At 46.5% G+C, this 17542-nt stretch overlaps 1 protein-coding gene across 3 annotated transcripts in view; it reads right to left on the minus strand.

Moving 5' to 3' along the window:
* Positions 1-17542, minus strand: part of NEGR1 (neuronal growth regulator 1) — a 274782-nt gene that overhangs the window by 89540 nt on the left and 167700 nt on the right. For all 3 annotated transcript variants that reach the window (XM_061469770.1, XM_061469771.1, XM_061469769.1), the window contains exon 3: positions 13702-13827. In XM_061469770.1, the coding sequence (XP_061325754.1) occupies positions 13702-13827 (126 nt within the window). The remainder of the gene's footprint in view (positions 1-13701; positions 13828-17542) is intronic.

The following is a 17542-nucleotide window of genomic DNA, read 5'->3' on the forward strand; positions in this document are numbered from 1 at the left end:
CCTAATACATATCTCACAGTACTAATTAAAAGAATTTTTCACATTTAGATAATGTATATAAATATAAGCAAATTAAAAGTAAAATAAAAAGCAGTAATTCTCCTTTCCCAAAAGACCTAAACCCAAGGAGTAAGATCCTCAGTGTGTGCTTTCTTACATAGCAATGAGGACAGTGAGTGTGAGCCCTTGTGAGGACTGGTCTGTCTGATGTAAAATAACATGAAGACCAGACTGAGATACTTGTGTATGTAACTCCTCAGTGCACTGTAACTGAAAACATTCATTGTCTGAGAGAGCAAGAACAATTGTATCATTCATGAGCTAATTTATCTCCACTTGACATGGAGTCACGGCAAACACAGCAACTTCTGTTGTTTCCCAGATCCCAGTACCTCCCAGCTGTTCCCTGCTGGGATTCCTGCCTGGCAGGGAGAACTCTGAGATCATAGAATCCCAAAATGGTTGGGCTGGAAGGGACCTCAAAGCTCACCCTTAAAGCCACAGGCAGGGACCCCTTCCACCGGAGCAGCTTGCTCCAAGCCCCTGTGTCCAACCTGGCCTTGAGCACTGCCAGGGATGGGGCAGCCACAGCTTCTCTGGGCACCCTGTGCCAGCGCCTCAGCACCCTCACAGGGAAGAGCTTCTGCCTAAGAGCTCATCTCAGTCTCCCCTCTGGCAGGTTAAAGCCATTCCCCTTGGCCTGTCCCTACAGGCCCTTGTCCAAAGCCCCCCTCCAGCTTTCCTGCAGCCCCTTCAGGCACTGGAGCTGCTCTGAGGTCTCCCTGGAGCTTATATCCTTCAGGGGAAAATTACTGCCTGGTTCAGAGCTCATCTTTCCGTGTCTTCCGAGCAGTGCACTCTCGGTAAGGAGCACACTGACGGTTTTAGACTGCTCACAAGGGGTTCACCACCTAAACCCCGAATTTTAAATATCATTTTTATCTTAAAGCAATCCATCAGAGCACTCACGGCTACAGACACTGGAAATTATAGGCGCAAAGGTTAACGCCGCTTGCTGAAAGTGCTCTCCCAGCCAGACAGGCTTTTAATTGCCTGTTAATGACTTTGCACCTTCCAGAGCAATGACAAAGATCTGAACTGGGCAGTGAGAGCTAAGGAGAAGTACTACGTCCTTGCCCATCACAGCACTGAATTGCATTTGCTTATCTGTTTGTGGATGAGTGTTTTAATGCGGGCAAGGTTCAAAACATCAATTATACCAGCGCATCGCTTGGAGATAAATTTCATACATTAATAAGCACACTATACCGTGCCTGTCACGGGAGAGAGCCCCAGCAAGCACTGGGTAGGTAAAGTAGAAAGATAAGCCTGAAATTGGAAAATGATTGTGAATTGAAGTGAACATTCATAAAATGCAATGAAATAATGTATGGGATTGGAGATACTGCATGGGAATGAGGGTTTTTTCCTTTTCCATGTTGGTGGTAGTAATGACTTGCAGGAAAAACCTTTCCACAAGCAGACCAAGTGCTCCTGTGCACATCCTGGCCCTCATCCTGCTCCACTTTGGCCAGGATGGATCACTTTCCAGGGCAATGTTATTTGCTACTGCTTTGAACAGCAGTGAAGGACACGAAGCCCCTGCCTGCACAGGGAGAGTTCCCAGCAAGACTTCTGCTGTCTTTGTAACACCAAGAGAGTGAGATCAATGCAAAGTTCTCCTGTGTGCCAGGTTAAAAATTGCTATTAAATTCTGAGGTTGTAATGCTCTCCAGGGTCATCAGTTCCCTGGATATGTGCTATGCACCGAAATACTGCATACGAGTCCTGGGACTGATTTATGATGTATCCTAGCCCAATGCCCAGCATCAATTTGGAAAAAGAGACAAAAATCTACAAAATACGTACAAGCACATGGAATTTCATGAAAAAACGCTTATTTGTGGTTTGGAGTTAAGCTGAAACCAAACATTCTCTGCTTCAAATGTTTCTGTTACTGTAAACAAAATACAGAACCCCAGCCTGGTTTGTGTTGAAGGGACCTTAACGCTCACCCATCTCCAACCCCTGCCACAGGCAGGGACCCCTTCCACTAGAGCAGCTTGCTCCAAGCCCCTGTGTCCAACCTGGCCTTGAACACTGCCAGGGATGGGGCAGCCACAGCTTCTCTGGGCACCCTGTGCCAGCGCCTCAGCACTCCCACAGGGAAGAGCTTCTGCCTAAGAGCTCAGCTCAGTCTCCCCTCCGGCATCAGAGGACAATGCAGTTTCTTGCCTCCCGGTTTTCATTTCCTTAGCAATCCCTCGATTGCAGCTGTACTCCTGGCATCGGTTTGCCAAGGGAATCAGAGAATGGTTCAGGTAGGAAGGGACCTAAAAGATCATCAGTGTTCAGCCTCTGCTGGGTCAGCACAGCCGCTGCTCTGTGCCGACAAGCGACAGGTTCACACACTCAGCATAACTCTGCTGCAGCAACAGCAGCATCAGCTCCTGGCTCTGGCAAGCAGCCACCCCGGCAGCCAGGAGATACCAGCAGGAACCACATCTGCAGGGCAAGGCAGGGGATTGGAACCAGGTGATCTCTAGGGTCCCTTCCAGCCCAAACCAGTCTGGGATTCCGTGGGTACATCAGGAGCTGGCATCAGCCGCCTTTGGGTGCTGCGGGGCATGGTGACAGCACAGCACATCCCTGCATCTCAAAGGCATTGTCGCTGCTGGGTGAAAACTTGGTGGAGCTCCCCCACTAATTCCTATTGGAATGATTTGCAAAAATGCCCATGAGCAGTTTTTGTAACCCCTGTATTTATGGGGATTTTATACTCAGCTGTTAATCTAATTTATGCTGCGAAATATACATTTTTTTATAGTGCTCTAACCCCCAAGTATTTCATACAACTCACATACACAGTTGAAAACCTCAAAATTAAGTCATTTTTAAACCCTCATGTCCCCAGAAGTTTTGCATCCAGCTCACATAAGAAAGTTTTGAGTAAATATGAGGAATACGTACTCTTCTTAGGGAATATAGAGATGCTCCATTTAATCTCTCATATTTGTCTGCAGAGTATTTCATCTTTGAAAGCTTGGTTTTATTTCTACACATTTCCCATGGCTGTGTGGGATAACTTAAATCGTTTTATGTGAAATATATATGCGTAAGTATATGTAAGCACATTTCTGTTACATTGCATGCACATCCTGCTCAAAAAGGGATATTGATAGAATCATGGAATCCCAGCCTGGTTTGTGTTGAATGGGAACTTAAGGCTCCTCCAGCTCCAACCCTGCCACGAGCAGGGACCCCTTCCACTGGAGCAACTTGCTCCAAGCCCCTGTGTCCAACCTGGCCTTGAACACTGCCAGGGATGGGGCAGCCACAGCTTCTCTGGGCACCCTGTGCCAGCGCCTCAGCACCCTCACAGGGAAGAGCTTCTGCCTAAGAGCTCAGCTCAGTCTCCAGCCAAGGTTCAGGAGATAACTCAGTTTTCCCACTGTTTGTTATTATGGTGTCTTGCAGCCCAGGGTAACAGCTCCTTGTTCTGCCCTTCTGCAGAACACGTACACTTTGCAGACCTACAAGATATTAGGAACGTGCCTGGCTGGCATCTGTGGCCACAGAGCCAAAAGACTTATCAGAGCCAGTGTCTCAGAGAAAGAAATCTGGAAGACTCATCAGGGGCATCAGCCTGAGCTGGTGTTAGCCAAGATCTTTGATCAAAGATGGGAAAAGCCGGTAAGTTGAAGTAAAAGAAATAGGGACATGAGATTGACTCATGTGCAAGCATATTCCTGATAGGTTTTGCAGCACATCTCTTAACTAGACTTGCTGATACACATGATACGGGAGCAATCTGCTCTGGATATCTTTGGTTGTAACACCCGTTTCTGTAGCCAGGAGGGGAAAAAACCAGTAACAGTAAACTTGAATGTCCATTTTCTGCTACTGCTGTGTGATATAATGCATGATAAATCCTCACTCTTGTTATTCCTCACGAGAGAACACAATTAAAACTGTGTCTTCTTACAACACATGTGGTACCTGGCACCAGGCGTAGCACACGCGCACGCTGCCATGTGGACCCGCTCTCAAAGGCTTGGATGGAGGACTTCTGTAAGGGTAGCATTCCCCCCCCGGTGTTAAACATCAGGCAGTAAGAAGAGAAACCTGTGCTTGAGTTTTGCAGCTATGTTCAGACCTCTGTGCTGCAGAGCATAAGGGCGCTCTGCTGCCAGTGCCAGGGCTTCTCACTGGAAGACCACAACCTGCAGCAAGGAGATCATCCCTGCACCGTGAGATGCAAAGCACCCTTTGGCCTGAGAGGGGTTTGCAGGAGAGCCTCTTCCACAGAGGCTGCTGGGTCTCCTGCAGCAAATACCTCACCATGAACATCTGCAGGCTGAAAACAGCCTCAGAAAACCTTTCCTGGCAAAACAGGAATTAAAGGCATGTAGGGAAGAGCAGGGCAGTGATTTCTTAAACAAGCAAACGATGAGTTTGAATCTCACTTGAGCTTATTTATAATTCATAGCACTGAATGTGCACATTTGGCTCTTGGGAAGGGGCTAATTATTCCCAGTAAAGCCCCATGGCTGTAGCAGCTCTGGGAACAGACTTGGTCTGTGCTCTGCCAGAGGATGCAGGAGCCCAGGGGTTGGGGTCAGGAGGAGCCTGGAAGGTGCCACACAGGCATTTGACCCAGGGCAAAGCCCTGTTATCGCAGCTCTGATGTCTGATGGCTTTACAGCACTCCTTCCTCCTGTTGCTGTAGCAAAATGAGACACTGCAAATGACAGTCTGCTATTTATCACATCTCCAGGCTGAGCAAGTCTGGAGAAGGCTCCACGGAGACCTTAGAGCAGCTCCAGTGCCTCAAGGGGCTGCAGGAAAGCTGGAGAGGGGCTTGGGACAAGGGATGTAGGGACAGGCCAAGGGGAATGGCTTGAACCTGCCCGAGGGGAGACTGAGATGAGCTCTTAGGCAGAAGCTCTTCCCTGTGAGGGTGCTGAGGCGCTGGCACAGGGTGCCCAGAGAAGCTGTGGCTGCCCCATCCCTGGCAGTGCTCAAGGCCAGGTTGGACACAGGGGCTTGGAGCAAGCTGCTCTAGTGGAAGGGGTCTCTGCCTGTGGCAGGGGTTGGAGCTGGAGGAGCTTTAAGGTCCCTTCCAACACAAACCACTCTGTGATGGGATTCTGTGATTCTATCATCTGCTGATTATCCATTTGTCTCAAATACATATGCTGATCACTCTCACTTTTTAAGTCTTCTGTCTGCAGTTTGTTGAATCTGGAGACACTACAAAAATTAAATGAGTTGTCATTTATGACTTATCATTAATGACTTTTTTCTTTTCATATTTCTTCATAGCCCTCAAAATCTATACAATTTTTTTAAAGCATTTTAAAAAGAATTCTTGGTATGTTTAAAATACAATCTATTCATAAAAATGCCCCAAAGCAATGATTATGGGGAATAAACCAGGTATGGCCGGGATGAATGTGGCATCTGCTCTTCACTTGCTGCCGTCTCACCAGCGTGCCCAGCCTCGGTTTTCAACCTGCTGCTCTCCCAGAGGGGCTGTCCCCAGAATAAAGAGGAAACAGGAGCATCTTGAGGCATTTTAGAGATGAACTGTTATTTTTCTCTAAAACACCTGTGCAAGACACCACACGCTGTTCCAAAGGCAGGCTCTCCTCCCACTGCCGTAAGGACTGCCATACCAAGGGGAAAATGGGTGAAAGCTGCAGCTCCTTGGTTTGGTTTTGAACATTAAAGGTTTTGTTTCACTGAAATATCTTCTATGGTACACAAATTGCTCCCTCAAAAGCGCAATTTGAAAATCAAAATGAACTCATATCTGAAGGACTGAACTAAACGAAGCAAATATTCAAAGCCTAATTTTCATAGCATTTCCAGAGTTATTAATGAGTTCATCTGCTTTTATTGAAAAGAGAGAAATACTTTCCATTTGCCATCAAATAGTTCAAAAAATCCTACTTATTTCCATGCAGTGCTTTTGTACTGATTCAGTTTGAATCTCTGTATTTCACTAAGATTGCAATGTTACTCTCATTTCTTCTGTTGTTAAGACCCAACTATTTGACCATCTTAGTTTGAATATTCTTTTCCTGACAACTGTATTTTAACAGGGTTTTTTAGGCTGTTTGAAAGATATTAAGAAGACTTGAGGATTTCTAGGAATACCTTTAATTGTTCCTGAAGGGATACTCACACTTCTGGAACTGTCCTGCTAACAGTTTTCAGTGCAGTCTTCTTCAGAACACTCCTAAGCACAGGCAGTGTAATGTCCCTTGACCCCACAGTGATGGACCTTGATACTGACTGTCACTTAATTGAATCCTAATACTAAATCTCTCAAGAATGTACTTAAAGTATTGAGACAGAACAAAGGCCCAAGGTCCATAACCAGAAACCAAAAGACATCACCTCTTGTACGGGAGAGGTGGGACTTTGGAAGCCCCTTATAGTTTATCCAAAGGAAAGGAAAGAATGACAATGAGCAGTTTGTGTTGGGTGCTGGTGTTTGTACTGCTGTCCTCAAACACTTCATTAATCCCCTCATTTACTCCATGTAGAGCTCCGCATCTTTCCCCCTCAAGTTCCTGGGGAGCTGCCAGCTGTGTGGTTGATATCAAGGAACCATTGATTTAACGGCACGCTGTGCCTTTACTAACTGAGAAAACTCCTTTCAGGATCACGAGCCAGGCCATTAAATTCATATCAAATATTAATCACAACACTTCAAGTCCCCATGCAGTGGTGAGATGGACCAATCCATCTATGCAATCACTACGTCCCCATCAGTGCAATATTCAGGTACCCCATGCATAAGGCTTTTCTCATGATGAAGGACCCCAAGTCCCCCTTGGTCTACCCTGTATCTCAGGAGACACATGGTCTCGGTGTTTTCCAGCGAGTTCTTGTTCACCCATGCATGGCAGCAGCTCCTTTCAGCACGTTAGAGCCAAGGAAGACGCCTGGGGAGGAGGCAGCAGTGCAAGTTGTTGCATTCATGGTATAAACCCACCAACTCACTCTGCATGCCAATGGGGGGGGATGTTGCAGTTGCCATCCTCTGTTAGCATTAACTTCTGCAACTATACTCATTGCTCAGACCCTTGGCCCACCAGCTTTGGTGCTGTGCCTTCAGTGCTAACAGGTAAACATGCCAAGGCACTAGGCTGGAAGAGTTCCCAATTCCAGGAGGTCCTGATGACTGGGAGAAGCAGTATTCCTGTTCAATAAAAACTGCAGAGCAATGGGCTTGTGTAAAGTACCACAGCTCGGAGCTGTAAACCTAGAGCTGAGCAGCTTCCCCAGATGGCACAGAATAAGGGGTTTGGGTCAAGGCAGAAGAAGAAGAGATGTTCTCCATAAACCCAGCCTAGGAGTAGGTTGCGAGAGCTTTTAAAGCCCCAAGGCATCTGAGCCCTAACTCTTAGCCCATCACTGCCGATCGTCTCTGCCTTGGTGTGCCTGGGAAGGTTTCCTGGCTCATCTCCAAACACTTCCAGCTCGGATGCAGGGAACAGATGTTTCAGCTCGTCCCAGTAATGCTTCACCTGACTGAGGAGCACAGCGTTGGTGCCGTAATGAAGCTATTGCCTGCAAGATGAGTGATGATGGCAGAAGGGAGGCACATCACTGTCATTGCTGATCAGGGCAAATCACTGAGTTATTTTACATTCTGCTTCTGAGACACCTAAAGGGAACCAGCTTCGCTTTTGGCCTAATGCAGCAATTAATCTACCTCCACTTAGGAAAGGTGGCTGCACGTCACTGCCGCTCAGGATACCTCATCTGAGAGGAGCAGGATCATGAACACATCGCCAGCTCCAGCCTCCAGGTTGTTGATGTGTCTTGCAGGACATCACCTTGAGTAAGTGATAGCTCCAAAGGAGAAAACCTTTCATTACCTTCAGGGCTCACCCCAAGTAGCTGCAGAAAATGAAATGGGATCCTCTGAAGGGAGATAACAGAACGACTACTCCAAGCACTGCATGCCCAAACCCATTAACCAGGGAGCAACAGTCACTGGTTTTAAGCTATCTGGACCAGGGAAGCTAGAGCGAAAGGGCTCTTTTCAGATGAGTGTTGCCAGGCTGGTTGGGGAACCTGCTAACTGGACTTTGAATAGCAAAGCTGGGAACATGGGGTTTGGTGGTGAGATCCTTCACACAACTTCACAGAATGGTCTGGGTGGAAGGGAGTTTAAAGCCCTTAAAGCCCATCCAGCTCCAGTTCTCTGGGCACCCTGTGCCAGCGCCTCAGCACCCTCACAGGGAAGAGCTTCTGCCTAAGAGCTCATCTCAATCTCCCCTTTGGCAGGTTAAAGCCATTCCTTCATCAGTGCTGGAGGGAGCTTTGCTGTGCAAAGGCAGCAGCTCAGAGGAGGATGGATGAGAGCAGCTTCTCCAGGATCAACAATTACAGATATATTAGGTGTGAAATAGCCGTCACCAGCAGTGATAACTTCTCCATGTTTAGCGTTTAATAAGAGACACTATCCAGATGTTTTTGTTTCCAAAACTTTGAGTTTTAAAACAGTTTTCAAGCAAAAGAAGGAGCATTTTAAAAGACTCGCGCTTTGTACACACACAAAGCCCTGGAAATCTGATAATAATTCATGTCAGTGAAACGTTTTCAGCCTGAAAACCCAGGTTCAGAGTACTTGCGCATCAACAAAATACTTCTGATTCCTGTCATGTGGGGATAACATCTGAAGAACGGTGCTTCTCCAGCAGAAGTGCAAGTGGAGCAAAATATTTGACGTTCGCTTGCTCATATCAAGCTTTGTTTGTGCATTAGGGTTTAGCAAGAAGGTTAAAAAAGGCTCTTCGCTTCTCCCTTTGCAGCATCAGCTTTCTGTAGCCGCGTGCTTCAGGAAGGGTTGTGCAGGAGCCACCTCTGCTCACGGATGAGCATTGCCTTTTGTCCTGTAATTGAATTGAATGGGGTCCGAGACTCATTCTTCCCCGACAGCCCTATCATTTGAGTGCTCTGAAGATGTATTACACTAATATATAGTCAGGGCGACATGGCTATGATGATACATTAATGCAATACATCTTCACAGCTTTAGGGCTGTCCAGAAACAATAGGATGGGCATTACATTACGTTCAGTCATATCACACTCGTGCACACATGCCCTGGCAGCAAATGAAATGTGCTGGAGAAGGAGGGGTGTTCAAACCTGAAGTCAGGCTCATGACTGGGTAAGTGTAGCTTTCCCCAGTGAAAAATCTGTTATTTAGCATGTGCTGAACAGTTCCTACAGGGGTTTTGGGGGTGACTATTGGGTTATTTTGGAAACTATTCAGTGTCACCATTCCCTGGAAACAAGGCTGAAGGAATCACAGAAGCCGAGAATGGTTTGGGTTGGGAATGACCTTGCAGCTCATGTAGTTCCAGGAGGTGACTGAAATACCATTATATAGTATGGTACTTGGAGCATGTGTGCAGTTCTGGTGTTCCCAACATAAGAAAGACATGGAGCTGTCGGAGCAAGTCCAGAGCAGGCCATGAGGATGATCAGGGGCTTGGAGCACTTCCCATATGAAGAGAGCCTAGAGAAGAGAAACTGCATGGAGACCTCAGAGCAGCTTCCAGTAACTCAAGGGGGCTACAACGATGCTGGGGAGGGACTCTTCATGAGGGACTGCAGTGACAGGACAAGGGGTGATGGGTTCAGACTGAAACAGGGGAGGTTTTGGTTAGATATGGGGAAGAAGTTCTTCCTTGAGCTGTTCTTTCCCAGTGCTGAGGCGCTGGCACAGGGTGCCCAGAGAAGCTGTGCCTGCCCCATCCCTGGCAGTGTTCAAGGCCAGGTTGGACACAGGGGCTTGGAGCAAGCTGCTCTAGTGGAAGGGGTCCCTGCCTGTGGCAGGGGTTGGAGCTGGATGAGCTTTAAGCTCCCTTCTAACATGACTCATTCCATGATTCTAAGCGACATTTTGTTTTAAGGGAGTTGAATAGAAAAAAATATTGCTTTTTCCATTGGACTTTGTGAAATGATGGAATTTAACTTGTGTTGCATTCAGCTAAACACAGGACACTTCAGGCTTTCTTAGCAAGCTTCAGGTGGTGGGAGCTGCTGCTGCTGGCCCATGTTCAGCTCAGCAGTCTGAGTAGGCCATCACCTGAGTGTCTGGTCACGGGTCCCTCTGTGGATGGGGCAACTCTCCTTTGGGAATATTGTCAAAACCAAAGAGGAAAAGAGTTCTGACAGACAGCACCCGAACGTTACAAAGCAGTAATATTACCAAAACTTTTCTGAATGGCTTTTGCTGTCCCTGCTCCTGGCTGCACTCGTGTTCCAGCATCCTCATCGCAGCGCACATGCACGAGCTGCATGCACATAGAGGAGTTTGAGGAGTCCTCTTTCAGGCAGACTTTAATCCTTTAAAATTCTGCTTTCATTCTTAAACTATTGATGCTGCTCTTTGCTCTTAAATGTCAGAACAAAATAAGTAATACCTACAATTTATTCGGGTGACATTTCAACAATAGGAGATTTCAGATTACAAACTACAGCCCCGCGTTCCTGACGGTGTTGAGCTGAATGTGTGGATTTTTGTAGATTTACATAATGGGTTTGTATAATGAATACTTATATAATGAAAGCGTTTACATAATGACTGCAAGTTCAACATGCACAATAAAGATTCCAGGCCAACAATTTAGGTACCCAGTTAAAAATCACCTCTAAATACATTCTGGTTTTATTCCTATGGAAAGGATCACTTTATCATAGAATCATAGTTTGGGTTGGAAGAGACCTTCTCTTGTTCAAAAAAATTGAGCCCAACCTAATGCACGTAAAGGCTGCACTGATGCAAACCATGATAATACTTTGGAATTAGTCAACATTGAATCATTTGTATTCACAGATTTCAGTTTCTTATCTTCTAGTAGCAGCATTGACAAACAGCTTCAGAATATTCTAACTGCGATTCGTTAATATGATTTAGTGGTGCATTCTAGATGTGATGCTTGCATGTAACCCTCATTAGTGCCGATGGGAGTGACAGGAGGAAAATGGTAGAAATTATCAAGCGCAGATGAAGCTTGTGTTTAGATAAAGGTAATTTGCTGCAGACAGAATATAAATCGTCCCAGAAATCAGGGCATTTCAACTCTCTTGCATTTTGTTTTCTAATAAATCCAGGCTTCTTGTTTGCCACACTGATATTTACTTGGATTTGAATGCCATTTATAACTGTCTGCACAGCAGAATATACGCCTGAGCATGACACTGGTGCAGCGTGACCTAAATGGGAAAATTCCTCTTTATTTAAGAGACAGAACATTCTGTAAACTGCGTTTCCTTCCATCACACTGTACAGGATTTTTTGAGCAAAAAGTTAGTTGGATCCTGCGTTCTCCTGCTCTGGACAGAGTTCAGGCCATTAATCAAGCAGGGGACACCCAAGGCACACCCCAGTGCCCTGCAGCGGCTGCACTACACTCACCGCTCAGGAAAATAGGGTTTTGTAATGATGCAGCCCCATAATGCAGCATTTGCAGTGACTTCCCCAGGCCTTAGCACTGAGGCTTGTCAAAGCATCTCAGCTTGGCCTTGCCCTTCCTGCCTGTTGTCCTGCCAGACTCAGCTGAAGGAGCGTTTGCTCCAATGCAGCAGACAGATCCAGCTAATCCATTATAGCAGAGAACAGTTCACCCGTGAGCAGATAAAGAAATGGAGGCTTGGAGATGGACAAAGTGGGGTTTAGGGCTTTGGAGAACAAACGAATGCTATTAGGCTGATGTAGAGTCCCACACTGGTTTGGGTTGGAAGAGCCCCTAAAGCTCCTCCAGCTCCAACCCCTGCCACGGGCAGGGACCCCTTCCACTAGAGCAGCTTGCTCCAAGCCCCTGTGTCCAACCTGGCCTTGAACACTGCCAGGGATGGGGCAGCCACAGCTTCTCTGGGCACCCTGTGCCAGCGCCTCAGCACCCTCACAGGGAAGAGCTTCTGCCTAAGAGCTCAGCTCAGTCTCCCCTCGGGCAGGTTAAAGCCATTCCCCTCGGCCTCTCCCTGCAGGCCTTTTGATACCCATCTTTGATTAGTGCCCTCCTCACATTTCATTTGCAAGTCTCACTGGGGCTAATGTAATTGATCTGTAGCCGAGTGATCCCGTATTTCCTCTCAGCCCCCATTCTCAGTCCTTTGGTGAAGATACAAACTCACTGATTCACTAAAAGCCCTTGTGGTTATTGACTGAGCTTGAGACGAGGAGGGTCTAATTCCTTCTCAGACCCCTTCTCCAGCCTGAGCGCTCTAATCCTCCTTCTCTCCTTTTTTCCCTCTCCAGGATGACTGTTACAGCTCCTTTCTGTAGACAACCTAATGCTTTAAGCTATTACTCTAAAGTATCACCACGGTTTCCAATAAAATTTTATTTGACATTTAGTTAAAATCCATTTTCTGCTCCAAGTGAATTTTTCCCTGTGTCCCCTGATGGACACTTCAAGCAGAATTCACTGTCGTTGTCTTAAAGGTCAAAAGTTGTTTTGGTTTTTTTTTCCCTAGACCTTGCTTTGTAAAGCAAACCATTACTCAGGATTACGAGAGGCTGCAGGAAGCTGTGACCATCCGTGAAGCTGTTCTTCCCCGCAATTACATGGATTCCATCAGAGCTGTGGGCACAGCACAAAGACCTTCACTGCAAAACCAGTTACCACTGGGGAGTCCCTACAGAAGAGCCGGTGCAATACCAGGCTCACTGACTGCAGCCAGCTGGACACAGGGGGTATCCTTTACAAACACAAAGCCCTCCAGGATTCCCATGCCAGTAGCCCTGAGATACGGGGCTGGATCTCCCCCCCCCCCAGAGCCAGGCAGAACCTGTTTTGCTTGCATAGAGCAGTGCTGGTGGCTCTGCACCAAGTCATATTTGTAGAGATGCCTTTAATGTTAGATGAAAGTTTGCCTTTAAATACATTATGAGAAATTAAAAGTATAAATGGGAACATTAAATAGAAACTCTGCTTTTAGGTGCCATTTTGCTTGCGATTTTTCATACATATAATTTAATTTGTTCAATAAAGCCACTCTAATAAACTGCACTGTATCATGGAATAATGGTTCAGTGGTACTTACATTAAATTAAATCTACTGCATGATGACTTAATGTTTTTAACTTTCACACCTACTTCTGGAGAGCCCTGTGTTTTCTGGACTATTTTCTGCTTTGGTTTTAATGGCAATTATTTGATAAACGTCTGCAGCCTGTTCAAATGAGCTTAAAAATATAATCATATCGTGGGTGCCTTTATTTCATAGAATCCCAGAACCCCAGCCTGGTTTGGGTTGGAAGGGACCTTAAAGCTCCTCCAGCTCCAACCCCTGCCACGGGCAGGGACCCCTTCCATTGAGCAGCTTGCTCCAAGCCCCTGTGTCCAACCTGCCCTTGAGCACTGCCAGGGATGGGGCAGCCACAGCTTCTCTGGGCACCCTGTGCCAGCGCCTCAGCACCCTCACAGGGAAGAGCTTCTGCCTAAGAGCTCATCACTTTCTCCATCCCTATGTTTCAGTACTTTTACAGTTTTCACTGGTCTCAGCTGTCATCTGAAGAAGGTTTCAGTTCTGACAGCCAAGGTAGGCACACACTGCGTAAGGTGTACAAAGCGATGCTCCTACACTTCTGGGAATCAAGAGCCCCAAACCTGTTACTGGTGAGATGCTGAGGCAGCTCCGGGATACAGAGAGCTGTGCTTACCTGATGGAGAGATGTGTCTCCAGGAAATGGAAGGCTCTGGCTTCCCCGTGGCCAGGCACACCAGGGTAACGTTGCTCCCTTCGTTCACAACGATGTCACTTGAAATGCGGTATATCTTCGGGGAAACTGGAAGGAAACAAGAAAATGCTGTAATGGAAAGCTGCTGAGATGGCACAATCCCACCAGAGCATGGAGAGGAGAGCCGGGGTACCCGCACTGCCGAAACCATGTGTGGTTCTTGAAATATAACTATGCTAAAGCCTTGTTTAGGTGCAACCAGAGCTATTCCCATCATGTGCACAGCGGCTCAGGTATGGATCCAGAAAGCTACAAAGCAGCAATTCCTCTGTTGGTGCCAAGCAGGTATTGCTACTGAGTTCCTAGGGAGCTGCTGCTGCTGGATGCTCCTGTCTAAGAGAAGGCTGAGCTCGCTTGTCACAGTTTGAAAAGAAGAGGAAATTAGTTTTTTCGTGTGCTTTTAAAAATAGTGATGCCTGTCACATCTACCCCCTGTGTTCCTGGAGAGTCTCAGCTCTTCACAGAACACTAACGTACATTCGTTTCTGCTGCTTTGTATTGCTTTTAAGCTTGCAGTAGCAACATGGCAAAGAAAACACAAGCCAGATTTTCTTCCATTACCTCAGCAGAACTCTTCACTAAAGTTCGTACTCTGCACTATTTATACATCTGGGCATAAAAGAGTTCCAAATGGATGGAAAATGATGGAAAAAATGTCCTACCCTTAAGGGACTGCTCTACTCTTTGTAATGTTGCATGGGGAGTGAAAGAACTCAGGATGCCAGCGGTGAAGGTGGGAATTCAGGGTTTCAGACGAATCTTTCTGAAGAAGTATATATTTCTTTACATGTCTTATTATGGTTGGTATAGGCACACGCTATTGACGTTTCTGAAAAGCACTCCTCTCTACAAGATAAAGAACAGATCCTATACAAATAGCTGTAAAAGACACAGATCCTACATGTGGGAACCTACAGAAGGTTTCAGAACCTTCTGTAACAACTGCTGTAAAATCCCAGGGCTCCACAAGGTAAATGGCTACCCACAAAATGAGGGCAAGAAAATGGTTATGATCTTCCTAACCAAAGCCTCTGTCCAAGTGGAGCTTCACTCTCCTGAATGCCCCAGCCTTGTCCTACCGGCTTGCTCCATTTGCACAGCAAAATGCCACCATCTGATCCCACCTCTGCAACCTGGAATATGTTGCTAACGTCCCCTCAAGGTACTGTGAAACTACTTCGTCTCATGCACAGCCTGGTTTTGTGTGCTCTGGGATCCACCTGCAGATGTTCTCCAGCCCTTTCCCTGGTCCATCAGCTGGAACTATTTCAGTTGTAGGAATGAGCTGGGGTCAGACAGACTTCAAATGCTGGGAATTCCCAGTGCTTGCTTGTGCCTGTGCACTTGTGAGCAAAGAAAACTGAAAGTTTATGTAGAGTGTTTTTAATGAGCAGAAAAACACCATCTTCAGGTGAAACTGGTCTGGGGAAGGCTGAACCTGCCCACTTCCTGAAGTGATGAAGGTCAGCATCACCCACCTTTCAAGTTCAAGCAGGATCGCACTCAAGAGATATAACACTGAATTTGTCATAGTCCAACTCACAAAGGTGGCAATCCACTCCTCCCTACCTCTCTTGCTGACCTGGAAGAGCACGCAGTCACTACAGACCATTTTTAGCAACAGACACATTCAGAAGAGTTACTTCCATGCAAAGGGATAATTTATTAATTGTACTTCTTTGTGGATCCCTAAAATGAGCCTGCTACTGACCTTCCTCCTGCAGAAGTCTCTTCTGTCCTAAAGGAGATGGTGAGCACCCACCAGTGTCGTGTCCCCCCCACCACAGCTACAACCTGACATGGGATTCCCATGCACTGAAATGGGGCGTTGTTGATGCCAGTCTTTCCCACTCCCCCATCCCAGCCCAAGCTAAATATCATTAGGATTTCTTCTTGGCAACAGACAAAACACTGAGAGGAATTCTTATTATTCTTATTTATGTGTACAGAGAATGAGCAATGAATCTGCTTCCCACAGACACCTGGCGAGGGATCACTCCCTCTGAAATGCAGAGCTCCGTCTGAGAGCAGGGTATCACGAGGGATGGGGCATATGCAGTGGTTTTATTCAGTCTATGGTATTACAAAAGTATCTGCCTGCTTCTGAGCCACTTATTTCTTTATCCTTCATGAATGAATGTACTGCCACAAAGTCAAGGAATCAAATCACTAAAACCAGTTCTTCCCACAAGTAAAGATATACAATTGGCTGATGCAGTTTCTATTTGAAACTGTGAAAATATGTTCTAGATTAAGTAAATGCGATGGTGTAAGATTTCCAACTGCATTAAACTGCTTATTCAAGGTTCTGTGCCTTTGAAGGGAGAAAAAGAGAGATTTGCTCATGTCCTGGCCTTACTGAAGCGGTCCCATGGAGGGATTTCTCACACCTGACACCTACTGCTGCTTATCCCGGTGATGGTTATTTGCCTTAAACTTGTCACCAAACACAGAGGATGAGGCTGGAGCCCTCTGTGCTGTCACGGGAGTGCCTGGGTAACCACTACAAACTAAAGCAAGTTAAAGAGGTCTCCTGGTGCTCAGGCTGTGCCAGGGTTAGGGTGAGGTTTAGCCCAGCCTCTTCCCTGCATCCATCACCAGGAAGTAAGGGGTGAAATGCCCACTCAGCATTCAGTAAACTGATTTAATTAGTGCCAATGACAACAACAGATGAGAAACATGATACTCATAGAATCATTTAGGTGGGAAAACGCCTTTAAGATCAAGTCCAACCGTTAACCCAGCAGTGCCAACTCCACCACTAACCAATGTCCCTCAGTGACACATCGACATGCATTTAAAGACCTCCAGGGATGATGAATGCACCACTTCCCTAGGCAGCCTGTTCCAGTCAATTAGTAACATTAATTAATACCATTGATTCCAGTGGGAATGAGGAGCTGCTGGCCTGCTGGTCCCTCAGCTCAACCACTGTAGGTCCTGTGAGCAGAGCAGCGTGGGGATCTGGCGCATCATACAACCAACTGTAATCAAATCTCCCAAGACACAAACTTCCAGACAAAACAGACTGACTGCCCTGTCCCAGGCAGGACTCTAGAGCTGAAGTAGTGGGGTTTCATTCCGCTCCCATAAATGAACAAGATTTCATTTCCAATGCAAAGACCAACACGGTCTACTCTTTGTGCTTGATGCAAGTGCTCTCCTTGTCCTCCTTTGCCTTCCCTTACATAAGGTTTTATTCACTCTTCATCACTCACCTCCATTGCAAGTGTCCTCACAACAAGCAGCCTGTTTTCCCTAATGCTCAGGCTCCCAGCCCTGGGTTTCCTCCTGCAGCTCCAGCTCTTTCCCTTTCCTCTTTGTTTTCGGGTAGCCACGGGCCAGCCCTCAGTCTCACCTCTCTTGCTGCAGGTTTTTCCTGCCATGTTAAACTCCCAAATCTATATAATTCTGTCAAATACTTTAATTTTGATAAAACTGTATGTTCTAAAGGCAAACAAGTGAAAACCTCCCCCTGGCGCCTCTACATGGAACCGTGGTTATGGAGCACGGAATTTGGTACGAATGAAATTCAACCATACCAAAGTATTTGTGCAGTATATGGCCGGAGAGGTCACTAAGGGTAATTCAGTCTGAGCTCAGTCACAGGCTGTAAAGTTTCCCAGGAGCCTGAATACAATATATGTTCTATAAAGCTGCCTGGTCTCATCCTTGCAATTCCAGACAACGCTCAGGCTGCCACATCTGGACAACACTTTCAGCAGCTAAATACCCCCTCGCTGCTGGGAAATAGCATCTTAGC

Source organism: Pezoporus flaviventris, unplaced genomic scaffold (assembly GCF_033815535.1).
Source record: "Pezoporus flaviventris isolate CSIRO_AGI_PZ_B2104156 unplaced genomic scaffold, CSIRO_AGI_Pfla_v1 ptg000059l, whole genome shotgun sequence".
Taxonomy (NCBI): domain Eukaryota; kingdom Metazoa; phylum Chordata; class Aves; order Psittaciformes; family Psittacidae; genus Pezoporus; species Pezoporus flaviventris.